Genomic DNA, 15,864 nt, shown 5'->3' on the forward strand with positions numbered 1-15,864 from the left:
ATCTCCTCCATGAAGACTGGGGGTCAGCCTGAAGAACCAAACTACTCAGTAATCTCCTCCATGAAGACTGGGGGTCAGCCTGATGAACCAAACTACTCAATAATCTCCTCCATGAAGACTGGAGGTCAGCCTGATGAACCAAACTACTCAGTAATCTCCTCCATGTAGACTGGGGGTCAGCCTGATGAACCAAACTACTCAGTAATCTCCATGAAGACTGGAGGTCAGCCTGATGAACCAAACTACTCAGTAATCTCCTCCGTGAAGACTGGGGGTCAGCCTGATGAACCAAACTACTCAGTAATCTCCTCCATGAAGACTGGAGGTCAGCCTGATGAACCAAACTACTCAGTAATCTCCTCCATGAAGACTGGGGGTCAGTCTGATGAACCAAACTACTCAGTAATCTCCTCCATGAAGACTGGGGTTCAGCCTTATGAACCAAACTACTAAGTAATCTCCTCCATGAAGACTGGGGGTCAGCCTGATGAACTAAACTACTCAGTAATCTCCTCCATGAAGACTGGGGGTCAGCCTGATGAACCAAACTACTCAATAATCTCATCCATGAAGACTGGAGGTCAGCCTTATGAACAAAACTACTCAGTAATCTCCTCCATGTAGACTGGGTGTCAGCCTGATGAACCAAACTACTCAGTAATCTCCATGAAGACTGGAGGTCAGCCTGATGAACCAAACTACTCAGTAATCTCCTCCGTGAAGACTGGGGGTCAGCCTGATGAACCAAACTACTCAGTAATCTCCTCCATGTAGACTGGGGGTCAGCTTGATGAACCAAACTTCTCAGTAATATCCTCCATGAAGACTGGGGGTCAGACTGATGAACCAAACTACTCAGTAATCTCCTCCATGAAGACTGGAGGTCAGCCTGATGAACCAAACTACTCAGTAATCTCCTCCATGAAGACTGGAGGTCAGCCTGATGAACCAAACTACTCAGTAATCTCCTCCATGAAGACTGGGGGTAAGCCTGATGAACCAAACTACTCAGTAATCTCCTCCATGAAGACTGAAGGTCAGCCTGATGAACCAAACTACTCAGTAATCTCCTCCATGAAGACTGGGGATCAGCCTGATGAACCAAACTACTCAGGAATCTCCTCCATGAAGACTGGGGGTCAGCCTGATGAACCAAACTACTCAGTAATCTCCTCCATGAAGACTGGAGGTCAGCCTGATGAACCAAACTACTCAGTAATCTCCTCCATGAAGACTGGGGGTCAGCCTGATGAACCAAACTACTCAGTAATCTCCTCCATGAAGACTGGGGGTCAGCCTGATGAACCAAACTACTCAGTAATCTCCTCCATGAAGACTGGAGGTCAGCCTGATGAACCAAACTACTCAGTAATCTCCTCCATGAAGACTGGAGGTCAGCCTGATGAACCAAACTACTCAGGAATCTCCTCCATGTAGACTGGAGGTCAGCCTGATGAACCACACTACTCAGTAATCTCCTCCATGAAGACTGGAGGTCAGCCTGATGAACCAAACTACTCAGTAATCTCCTCCATGAAGACTGGAGATCAGCCTGATGAACCAAACTACTCAGTAATCTCCTCCATGAAGACTGGAGGCCAGCCTGATGAACCAAACTACTCAGTAATCTCCTCCATGAAGACTGGGGATCAGCCTGATGAACCAAACTACTCATTAGTCTCCTCCATGTAGACTGGAGGTCAGCCTGATGAACCAAACTACTCAGTAATCTCCTCCATGTAGACTGGAGGTCAGCCTGATGAACCAAACTACTCAGTAATCTCCTCCATATAGCCTAACTCTGACACACTCACATCCACACACACACACATTTAAACAAAACTTATACTGTTTATCATTTTTTTGTGATTGCTTATCAGTTAATAATGGGTTTTGTTATGTGTTTTAACAAACCTTTTTTATTTTTCTTCTTACCGAATGTATTTTATACCGTTTTTGTCGCTCCAAGCACCTGCACACCGTTTATTTATTAGTTTTTATCTGTATTGTTGTTTATCACTTGTTTTCTTTGTGCAAATAAATTAAACTAAACCTGAACCTAGTTAAATAAAGGTTAAACGTGTATTTATTTTTTCATCCCCAAACTCATGGCTTAAAACTTCTTGTCAATAGGGGGGCGCTGTTTTCACTTTAGAAAAAATTGTGCCCAAATTAAACTGCCTCGTACTCTATTCTAGATCGTACAATATGCATATTATTATTACTATTGGATATAAAACACTCACAAGTTTCTAAAACTGTTTGAATTATATCTGTGAGTAAAACAGAACTCATTTTGCAGCAAACTTCCAGACAGGAAGTGAAAAATCTGAAAACGAGGCTCTGTTTCAGGGCCTGCCTATTCAATTGCCTAATATGTATCGACATGCATGCACTTCACACGCCTTCCACTAGATGTCAACAGGCAGTGAAAGGGGGAATGGGGTGTCTAGCCTGATCTGAGGTCGAACAAGAGCTCTTGGAATGACGTGTCCAGAATTTCCTTTCTCTACCTAGGCGCGGGAAGCACCTATTGTCTTCTGATAAGCGTTCGGTATACACGGCTAATATCTCCGGCTCTCTCCGGTTTTTATTTGATACATATTAGAAAAACATCATAAAGTAGTTTTTTTCAACCGAGTTTCATCAGTTTATTCAACGTTTAATGGGACTTCTGGAGTTTTCCGTCCTTTGCGTCGAGAGAAACTGGGAACGTCATCAACATTGGCTAGCATTGTGGCACGAATTCGACAGGAGAAAAGGACATTCTAAAACCAAACAATGATTTATCCTCGACCTAGGACTCCTTGTACAAGATTCTGATGGAAGCTCAACAAAAGTAAGAACAATTTATGATGTTATTTCGTATTTCTGTGGAAAATGTTATTCCTATTCTCTGCCGTTTTGGCGGGCGCTGTCTCGCAATAACGCAAGCTGTTTGTTATGGTAAAGTTATTTTTTAAATCTAACACGGCGGTTGCATTAAGAACCAGTGTACCTTTCATTTGCCATAGAACAAGTATTTTTATGTAAAGTTTATGATGAGTTCTTATGTCAGATTAGGTGAGTGTCCAAAATATCTCTGGAGATTCTGGTGAATCGATGCTACATATTCACAATGTATAACCACGGTTTGCAGCTCTAAATATGCACATTTTCGAACAAAACATAAGTGTATTGTATAACCTGATGTTATAAGACTGTCATCTGATGAAGTTGGCCAAGGTTAGTGATTAATTTTATATATTTTGCTGTTTTTTGCAAATGCTATCTATGCGGTGAATAAATGTGGTTGTGTGTTTGGCTATTGTGGTAAGCTAATATAATGCAATATTGTGTTTAGGCTGTAAAACACTTAAAAAATCGGAAATATTGGCTAGATTCACAAGATGTTTATCTTTCATTTGCTGTACACCATGTATGTTTCATAAATGTTTCATGATGAGTATTTAGGTATTTCACGTTGCTCTCTATAATTATTCTGGCTGCTTTGGTGATATTTTTGATGGTAGCTGCAATGTAAAACTATGATTTATACCTCAAATATGCACATTTTCGAACAAAACATAAATTTATTGTATAACATGTTATAAGACTGTCATCTGATGAAGTTGTTTCTTGGTTAGTGACTATTTATATCTATATTTGGTCGGTTTTGTGATAGCTACCTATGCGGTAGAAACATGGTGAAAATATGCGGTTGAGTCTTTGGCTATTGTGGTTAGCTAATAGAAATACATATTGTGTTTTCGCTGTAAAACATTTTAAAAATCGGAATTGATGGCTGGATTCACAAGATGTTTATCTTGCATTTGCTGTATTGGACTTGTGATTTCATGATATTTATATGCTATTATTTACTTGTGGCGCTATGCTAGGCTATGCTAGTCAGCTTTTACTGATGAGGATGCTCCCGGATACGGGATGGGTGTTAAGTAAAGGTTAACAACAGGCACATATTGTATCATTCAGTGTAAATGTCTATCTGAAACATGTCAATGTTACTATGTTACATCCCAGTCTCCCACCTGGTCCTGAAGACAGGAACTATGTATCCAATGACATCGTTGGTGTCAGGGTCCATGGCCAGGTACTTCTTGACTCTCGGCGGCAGCAGCTGGCTAGGTATGAACTCCGACCTCTTCTCTGATTCGACAAAACTCTGCTGCACTCTGACAAGGGTAGAGAAGGTGAGAGAGAGAGAGAGAGAAGGTGAGAGAGAGAGAGATCGAGACAGAGAGAGAGAGGCTGAACTTTACAATTCTTTAACACCAAGTAGTTGTCATAGCAACAGTGGTTGTGTCATAGCTCCAGATACCTGGATGTACCTCTACAGTAACAGTTAGGACTGAGAAAGATGTGAGAATGGAAAGTTATCAGTGTCACTAAACAAATAGATATCTGAAGATATACTGATAGTGGAACCTAGTCCAGTGAACAGCAGAAATAACTGACATGATCTTGACACACATTACAGACACAATAAATACAGACAAAATAGATAAAGATACACCAGATACCACAGCCACATTAGAAACCACAGATACACCACAGATATACCAGACACCACAGATACACCAGACACCACAGATATACCAGACACCACAGATACACCAGACACCACAGATACACCACAGATACACCAGACACCACAGATACACCAGACACCATAGATACACCAGACACCACAGATACACCAGACACCACAGATACACCAGACACCACAGATACACCATAGATACAACACAGATACACCAGACACCACAGATACACCACAGATATACCACAGATACACCAGACACCACAGATACACCAGACACCACAGATACACCAGACACCACAGATATACCAGACACCACAGATACACCAGACACCACAGATACACCAGACACCACAGATACACCAGACACCACAGATACACCAGACACCACAGATACACCAGACACCACAGATACACCACAGATACACCAGACACCACAGATACACCAGACACCACAGATACACCAGACACCACAGATACACCAGAGACCACAGATACACCAGACACCACAGATACACCAGACACCACAGATACACCAGACACCACAGATACACCAGACACCACAGATACACCAGACACCACAGATACACCAGACACCACAGATACACCACAGATATACCAGACACCACAGATACACCAGACACCACAGATACACCAGACACCACAGATACACCAGACACCACAGATACACCAGACACCACAGATACACCACAGATACACCAGACACCACAGATACCAGACACCACAGATACACCATACACCACAGATACACCATACACCACAGATATACCAGACACCACAGATACACCAGACACCACAGATACACCACAGATACACCAGACACCACAGATACACCAGACACCACAGATATACCAGACACCACAGATACACCACAGAAACACCAGACACCACAGATACACCACAGATACACCAGATATACCAGACACCACAGATACACCAGACACCACAGATACACCAGACACCACAGATACACCAGACACCACAGATACACCAGACACCACGGATACACCAGACACCACAGATACACCAGACACCACAGATACACCAGACACCACAGATACACCAGACACCACAGATACACCAGACACCACAGATATACCAGACACCACAGATATACCAGACACCACAGATACACCAGACACCACAGATACACCAGACACCACAGATACACCAGACACCACAGATACACCAGACACCACAGATACACCACAGATACACCAGACACCATAGATACGCCAGACACCACAGATACACCAGACACCACAGATATACCAGACACCACAGATATACCAGACACCACAGATATACCAGACACCACAGATACACCAGACACCACAGATACACCAGACACCACAGATACACCAGACACCACAGATACACCAGACACCACAGATATTCCAGACACCACAGATATACCAGACACCACAGATATACCAGACACCACAGATATACCAGACACCACAGATATACCAGACACCACAGATACACCAGACACCACAGATACACCAGACACCACAGATACACCAGACACCACAGATACACCACAGATACACCAGACACCGCAGATACACCACAGATACACCAGACACCACAGATACACCAGACACCACAGATACACCACAGATACACCAGACACCACAGATACACCAGACACCACAGATACACCAGACACCACAGATACACCAGAGACCACAGATACACCAGAGACCACAGATACACCAGACACCACAGATACACCAGACACCACAGATACACCAGACACCACAGATACACCAGACACCACAGATACACCAGACACCACAGATACACCAGACACCACAGATACACCACAGATATACCAGACACCACAGATACACCAGACACCACAGATACACCAGACACCACAGATACACCACAGATACACCAGACACCACAGATACCAGACACCACAGATACACCATACACCACAGATACACCATACACCACAGATATACCAGACACCACAGATACACCAGACACCACAGATACACCACAGATACACCAGACACCACAGATACACCAGACACCACAGATACACCACAGAAACACCAGATATACCAGACACCACAGATACACCACAGATACACCAGATATACCAGACACCACAGATACACCAGACACCACAGATACACCAGACACCACAGATACACCAGACACCACAGATACACCAGACACCACAGATACACCAGACACCACAGATACACCATACACCAGACACCACAGATACACCAGACACCACAGATACACCAGACACCACGGATACACCAGACACCACAGATACACCAGACACCACAGATACACCAGACACCACAGATACACCAGACACCACAGATATACCAGACACCACAGATATACCAGACACCACAGATATACCAGACACCACAGATATACCAGACACCACAGATATACCAGACACCACAGATACACCAGACACCACAGATACACCAGACACCACCGATACACCAGACACCACAGATACACCACAGATACACCAGACACCATAGATACGCCAGACACCACAGATACACCAGACACCACAGATATACCAGACACCACAGATATACCAGACACCACAGATATACCAGACACCACAGATACACCAGACACCACAGATACACCAGACACCACAGATACACCAGACACCACAGATACACCACAGATACACCAGACACCACAGATACACCAGACACCACAGATACACAAGACACCACAGATACACCACAGATATACCAGACACCACAGATACACCAGACACCACAGATACACCAGACACCACAGATACACCAGACACCACAGATACACCAGACACCACAGATACCAGACACCACAGATACCAGACACCACAGATACACCAGACACCACAGATACACCATACACCACAGATATACCAGACACCACAGATACACCAGACACCACAGATACACCACAGATACACCAGACACCACAGATACACCAGACACCACAGATATACCAGACACCACAGATACACCACAGAAACACCAGATATACCAGACACCACAGATACACCACAGATACACCAGATATACCAGACACCACAGATACACCAGACACCACAGATACACCAGACACCACAGATACACCAGACACCACAGATACACCAGACACCACAGATACACCAGACACCACGGATACACCAGACACCACGGATACACCAGACACCACAGATACACCAGACACCACAGATACACCAGACACCACAGATACACCAGACACCACAGATATACCAGACACCACAGATATACCAGACACCACAGATATACCAGACACCACAGATATACCAGACACCACAGATATACCAGACACCACAGATATACCAGACACCACAGATACACCAGACACCACAGATACACCAGACACCACAGATACACCACAGATACACCAGACACCATAGATACGCCAGACACCACAGATACACCAGACACCACAGATACACCAGACACCACAGATATACCAGACACCACAGATACGCCAGACACCACAGATATACCAGACACCACAGATATACCAGACACCACAGATACACCAGACACCACAGATACACCAGACACCACAGATACACCAGACACCACAGATACACCAGACACCACAGATACACCAGACACCACAGATATACCAGACACCACAGATATACCAGACACCACAGATATACCAGACACCACAGATATACCAGACACCACAGATACACCAGACACCACAGATACACCAGACACCACAGATACACCAGACACCACAGATATACCAGACACCACAGATATACCAGACACCACAGATACACCAGACACCACAGATACACCAGACACCACAGATACACCAGACACCACAGATACACCAGAGATACACCAGACACCACAGATACACCAGACACCACAGATACACCAGACACCACAGATACACCAGACACCACAGATACACCAGACACCACAGATACACCACAGATACACCAGACACCACAGATACACCAGAGATACACCAGACACCACAGATACACCATACACTACAGATACACCATACACCACAGCTACACAACAGATACACCACACACCACCGATACACCATACACCACAGCTACACAACAGATGCACCACACACCACAGACACACCATACACCACAGATACACCATAGATACACCACACACCACAGATACACCACATATACATCAGCCTCTCATAACTCCATTTGTCTGTTTGGTTTTTGAATGAGACCGAGAAAGGAAAGGAACTGTTGGATAGCTGGAGTAGAGTTCAGCAGTGTGAGGAACTACAGATTCACACTGATCATTTAGCTGGAGGAACTACAGATTCACACTGATCATTCAGCATGGAGGAACTACAGATTCACACTGATCATTTAGCTGGAGGAACTACAGATTCAGACTAATTATTTAGCTGGAAGAACTACAGATTCAGACTAATTATTTAGCTGGAGGAACTACAGATTCACACTGATCATTTAGCTGGAGGAACTACAGATTCACACTGATCATTTAGCTGGAGGAACTACAGATTCACACTGATCATTTAGCTGGAGGAACTACAGATTAACACTGATCATTTAGCTGGAGGAACTACAGATTCACACTGATCATTTAGCTGGAGGAACTACAGATTCACACTGATCATTCAGCATGGAGGAACTACAGATTCACACTGATCATTTAGCTGGAGGAACTACAGATTCACACTGATCATTTAGCTGGAGGAACTACAGATTCACACTGATCATTTAGCTGGAGGAACTACAGATTCACACTGATGATTTAGCTGGAGAAACTACAGATTCACACTGATCATTCAGCATGGAGGAACTACAGATTCACACTAATTATTTAGCTGGAAGAACTACAGATTCACACTGATCATTTAGCTGGAGGAACTACAGATTCACACTGATCATTTAGCTGGAGGAACTACAGATTCACACTGATCATTTAGCTGGAGGAACTACAGATTCACACTGATCATTTAGCTGGAGGAACTACAGACTCACACTGATCATTTAGCTGGAGGAACTACAGATTCACACCGATCATTTAGCTGGAGGAACTACAGATTCACACTGATCATTCAGCATGGAGGAACTACAGATTCACACTGATCATTTAGCTGGAGGAACTACAGATTCACACTGATCATTTAGCTGGAGGAACTACAGATTCACACTGATCACTCAGCATGGAGGAACTACAGATTCACACTAATTATTTAGCTGGAGGAACTACAGATTCACACTGATCATTCAGCTGGAGGATCTACAGATTCACACTGATCATTCAGCTGGAGGAACTACAGATTCACACTGATCATTTAGCTGGAGGAACTACAGATTCACACTGATCATTCAGCATGGAGGAACTACAGATTCACACTAATTATTTAGCTGGAAGAACTACAGATTCACACTGATCATTTAGCTGGAGGAACTACAGATTCACACTGATCATTTAGCTGGAGGAACTACAGATTCACACTGATCATTTAGCTGGAGGAACTACAGATTCACACTGATCATTCAGCTGGAGGAACTACAGATTCACACTGATTATTTAGCCTGAAGAACTACAGATTCACACTGATCATTTAGCTGGAGGAACTACAGATTCACACTGATCATTCAGCAGGAGGAACTACAGATTCACACTGATTATTTAGCTGGAGGAACTACAGATTCACACTGATCATTTAGCTGGAGGAACTACAGATTCACACTGATCATTTAGCTGGAGGAACTACAGATTCACACTGATTATTTAGCTGGAGGAACTACAGATTCACACTGATCATTTAGCATGGAGGAACTACAGATTCACACTGATCATTTAGCTGGAGGAACTACAGATTCACACTGATCATTCAGCATGGAGGAACTACAGATTCACACTAATTATTTAGCTGGAAGAACTACAGATTCACACTGATCATTTAGCTGGAGGAACTACAGATTCACACTGATCATTTAGCTGGAGGAACTACAGATTCACACTGATCATTTAGCTGGAGGAACTACAGATTCACACTGATCATTTAGCTGGAGGAACTACAGATTCACACTGATCATTCAGCTGGAGGAACTACAGATTCACACTGATTATTTAGCCTGAAGAACTACAGATTCACACTGATCATTTAGCTGGAGGAACTACAGATTCACACTGATCATTCAGCAGGAGGAACTACAGATTCACACTGATTATTTAGCTGGAGGAACTACAGATTCACACTGATCATTTAGCTGGAGGAACTTCAGATTCACACTGATCATTTAGCTGGAGGAACTACAGATTCACACTGATCATTTAGCTGGAGGAACTACAGATTCACACTGATCATTCAGCTGGAGGAACTTCAGATTCACAATGATCATTTTGCTGGAGGAACTACAGATTCACACTGATCATTTAGCTGGAGGAACTACAGATTCACACTGATCATTCAGCTGGAGGAACTACAGATTCACACTGATCATTTAGCTGGAGGAACTACAGATTCACACTGATTATTTAGCTGGAGGATCTCCAGATTCACACTGATCATTTAGCTGGAGGAACTACAGATTCACACTGATCATTTAGCTGGAGGAACTACAGATTCACACTGATCATTTAGCTGGAGGAACTACAGATTCACACTGATCATTCAGCATGGAGGAACTACAGATTCACACTGATCATTTAGCTGGAGGAACTACAGATTCACACTGATCATTTAGCTGGAGGAACTACAGATTCACACTGATCATTTAGCTGGAGGAACTACAGATTCACACTGATCATTTAGCTGGAGGAACTACAGATTCACACTGATCATTTAGCTGGAGGAACTACAGATTCACACTGATCATTTAGCTGGAGGAACTACAGATTCACACTGATCATTCAGCTGAAGGAACTACAGATTCACACTGATCATTCCGCTGGAGGAACTCCAGATTCACACTGATCATTTAGCTGGAGGAACTACAGATTCACACTGATCATTCCGCTGGAGGAACTACAGATTCACACTGATCATTTAGCTGGAGGATCTACAGATTCACACTGATGATTTAGCTGGAGGAACTACAGATTCACACTGATCATTCAGCTGGAGGAACACCAGACTCCAAAAGGGTTTTTCGGCTGTCCCTACAGCATGCCTACAGCATGTCTTCAACATAGAACCTTCAGTCTGAAGAACAAACGCCTTCTCACCATGTGTCTACAGAACCGTGTGATATTGTACCACGGGTTACTAAACTAGCATCTGGAATTATTGTAAGATGGCCATGCCATGGATCATGTCGATATTTGACTTGGAATTTTTGGATTCCTTTTGGTATTCACATGTTTTATTTAGTCCAGAGAAACACATTTAATAAGACATTCAGAAATGGCAAAAAATACACTCAAAAAATAAATCACAGGGAATAAGGTCTATATTTTTACACATATTTAAACCCTTATTTTTGTTGGCACAAACCTACCTCCATACTTCAATGTGTTTGTACGTGTTACTTCTTAGATGAGTCCTGTGTCACGTGTGGTGGTCGTAGAGCAGAACAGAGAGCACCACAGTGTTCATGAGACTCTTCCCTTTCCATAGAGTGGTCACTCCATAGGTCAAACCGATGTTTTCATGTCTCATGGTGTAACAAACACCGCTGTGGCCACCTTCCACCGCAGATACAGAAGGCCAACATACCCAGATATCTCTAGCTGATAGATTATTATTATATTACTGAGGCAAGGGTGTGTCAACAGACATAAGGATTATGATCATATTAACTCCAGACACGTCAGCAGTCAGTCACGTACCTATGTCAACACAACGTAGTAATCAAACCCCTCAACACACGAACTACTACAGTCATCATTAGTCGCACTAGACCAACAGTCACTTCACCAAGACTGTTACAGCCAGGAGTTAATCACGCGGATGGATTAGAAATGATCAAACAGCAGAGGAGAGGAGCAGTAGAGAGATGGCACAGTCCTCCTCCTCGTCCTCCTGTTCTTACCCTATGCTGCTGTGCTGGATTCTCTTGTGGGCAGCATATGACAGCTGACTAAAAGAGGAGCGAGAGCTGTGATGGCTGATGCTCTCATGCTGCTGCTTCTTGTCACTGTGGCGATGGTGCTGTTTCACATGGAACGATGCAGACATCCTGACTGGCTGATAAGTTCAGACTCCAGGCTCCCCGCCACACGCTAAGTTGAATCAGAACAGGATTTGTATCTACTCAGTGTAAATAAGTCTGTAAAACAATCTGATTATGGTTATGATGGGGTTATGTTATAGTTGGTTTAGTTCAAGCTTGCAGTTAACTATGTCAATTTATGATTAAATGGTTTTAATTGATATTATTATTATTAGACAACTAAATATAACAGTTCTACATTAGTTGAAAACGTATTAAAATGACAAAGCTGTTATTAAAAGAATCTGATTGGAATAGCCAAGTTCACAATTAATTTCATCTTTACTAGTAGGCTAAATTGTGTCTTGAATGACTTCTTCTCCTACTCCAACCTAACAATCACTTCAGTCTTCAGTCTGGAAACTGAGATAGACTAAAGTGCTATTCCAGAGTAGATGTTGAGCCAGACTGACACTGGAAAGGGTGAGCCCCATCAGGTGTCATGGGCGGGATATGCCTACCCAGGGTGGGTACGGGTATGGAAAGGCCTACCCAGGGTGGGTACGGGTATGGAAAGGCCTACCCAGGGTGGGTACAGGTATGGAAAGGCCTACCCAGGGTGGGTACGGGTATGGAAAGGCCTACTCAGGGTGGGTACGGGTATGGAAAGGCCTACTCAGGGTGGGTACGGGTATGGAAAGGCCTACCCAGGGTGGGTACGGGTATGGAAAGGCCTACCCAGGGTGGGTACGGGTATGGAAAGGCCTACCCAGGGTGGGTACGGGTATGGAAAGGCCTACCCAGGGTGGGTACGGGTATGGAAAGGCCTACCCAGGGTGGGTACGGGTATGGAAAGGCCTACCCAGGGTGGGTACGGGTATGGAAAGGACTACCCAGGGTGGGTACGGGTATGGAAAGGCCTACCCAGGGTGGGTACGGGTATGGAAAGGCCTACTCAGGGTGGGTACGGGTATGGAAAGGCCTACTCAGGGTGGGTACGGGTATGGAAAGGACTACCCAGGGTGGGGATAGATATGGGTAGACTCATTCTCTGGTAGTAAGCCTATGGGAAACTGGGTCATGTGCTCCTATGGGAAACTGGGTCATGTGCTCCTATGGGAAACTGGGTCATGTGCTCCTATGGGAAACTGGGTCATGTGCTCCTATGGGAAACTGGGTCATGTGCTCCTATGGGAAACTGGGTCATGTGCTCCTATGGGAAACTGGGTCATGTGCTCCTATGGGAAACTGGGTCATGTGCTCCTATAGCATTTTATTTAATACATTTGTTCATTTGATTGTTGACAAACAAAACAAAAGAGCATTGGGTAACTACATAGACCCCATCTGCTGTAGTAGACAACCAACTCATGATCAGATCATTAGAGATATTACACAAATACTGGGAGAGGTCTGTCTGACAGGGTGCAATCACTAGCATGTACACTACACCTCCACACACTGCTAGCTGATGAAATGAATGGGCATCTATCAAAGCATGTAACAATGCAATGTAAACAACACTATACTTCCCATTAGCCTATAGTTTACATGTCTTAAAGACATGCTCCGGTACTTTGGCAACCAATAAAGTATTTTTTAAACCTCCCACTATGTGTATTTCATACATGCATCATCTTCGACCAGAATTACTGTCTTGCCTCAATTAGCCACCAAATCCCTAGTTAGAAAGCAACTGTGTTCTGGAAGCTGTGCCGGCGCCATTTCCCCCAACGTGGGCCAGCCCCCCTAGCAATTTGAGTTCTAGCCAATGAGCTTCAGCCCCTCGCATTTGAGTGTCACCTAGCAAGAGGCCTGCCCAGCGTTATCCAATTGAGGTTGCAGGGCGGGCCCAAAAGCTCAGTGGACACAGCAGAGAGAGTAATGACGTAGTAAGCTATTTTCATAAACCACTTTTGGCTAAGTGAGTGCTACTTTCAGAGCTACTGGCCAAGAAGTACCTGAGAATCTCTTTACGGTGTCTAAAGATGTTATGTAACATGACTTAAGGTAGGCCTCTAGCTATCCATGCACTATTCAACTGCAAATATGAACTCTGGCTTACTTTTATATTCAATAAAAAAATATGATCTCAGACTTAGTACCATTATGAGAGTTAGTCAATAAAAAAATATGAACTCAGTCTTAGTACCATTATGAGAGTTAGTCAATAAAAAAATATGAACTCAGTCTTAGTACCATTATGAGAGTTAGTCAATAAAAAAATATGATCTCAGACTTAGTACCATTATGAGAGTTAGTCAATAAAAAAATATGATCTCAGACTTAGTACCATTATGAGAGTTAGTCAATAAACAAATATGAACTCAGACTTAGTACCATTATGAGAGTTAGTCAATAAAAAAATATGATCTCAGACTTAGTACCATTATGAGAGTTAGTCAATAAAAAAATATGAACTCAGACTTAGTACCATTATGAGAGTTAGTCAATAAAAAAATATGAACTCAGACTTAGTACCATTATGAGAGTTAGTCAATAAAAACATATGAATACATCAGGAGTTAGTTAGTTTCCTCAGAATTGTGATGTCATTCATCAAATGAAACAATACCGGGACTACCAAGTATTAGTGAAGGTGACATTAATGTACCTTAATAATAAATGATATACATTCAGGCCTATGGTAATAAATATAGTCCTCAATAGCCTAGATATAGGCCTACTATTATCCATTAGACAATATATAAAATATATAGATTGGAGTTTAATTTCATTATACAAAAGCATATGAATTTAAAACATTTCCACTCACCAAAACTGAAAATCTTTCAATCGTTGAAACCAACAGGACAGGGGGTGCAACTCCAAAAGTATCCAAAGCAAGTCCTAAACCGGGCAGAACAGCAATGGGAGTGGAGGGGACAAGCAGCGGCCACAGAACAAAAATAATGCTGCCACTCGGCAGAATGCTGAAGACACCGTCAGGACCTTTTAAGGGACCCCCATCAGGGGGCACGGTAAATATAGCAGAGAGAGGGAGAGAGGGGGAGGGAGTGAGGGGGAGGGAGAGAGACAGTAACACAATTAGACCCAACCAAATCATGAGAAAACCAAAGGATATTTACTTGATACATTAGAAAGAATTAACAAAAAAACTGAGCAAACTATAATTCTATTTGGCCCTAAA

The 15,864-nt window shown here is 43.3% G+C and overlaps 1 protein-coding gene across 1 annotated transcript in view; it reads right to left on the minus strand.

Annotated features, from left to right (window-relative positions):
* myom1a (myomesin 1a (skelemin)) overlaps positions 1 to 15,639 on the minus strand; it is a 130,180-nt gene extending 114,541 nt beyond the window's left edge. The window contains exons 1-3 of the mRNA XM_055882462.1: positions 15,490 to 15,639; positions 12,594 to 12,783; positions 4,029 to 4,172 (exon numbers count right to left, since the gene is read on the minus strand). Coding sequence (XP_055738437.1) covers positions 4,029 to 4,172; positions 12,594 to 12,739 — 290 coding nt within the window. The 5' untranslated portion in view covers positions 12,740 to 12,783; positions 15,490 to 15,639. The remainder of the gene's footprint in view (positions 1 to 4,028; positions 4,173 to 12,593; positions 12,784 to 15,489) is intronic.
* Positions 15,640 to 15,864: the final 225 nt, after the last annotated feature.

The sequence above is a fragment of the Salvelinus fontinalis genome, chromosome 26 (genome assembly GCF_029448725.1).
Source record: "Salvelinus fontinalis isolate EN_2023a chromosome 26, ASM2944872v1, whole genome shotgun sequence".
In the NCBI taxonomy this organism is placed as follows: domain Eukaryota; kingdom Metazoa; phylum Chordata; class Actinopteri; order Salmoniformes; family Salmonidae; genus Salvelinus; species Salvelinus fontinalis.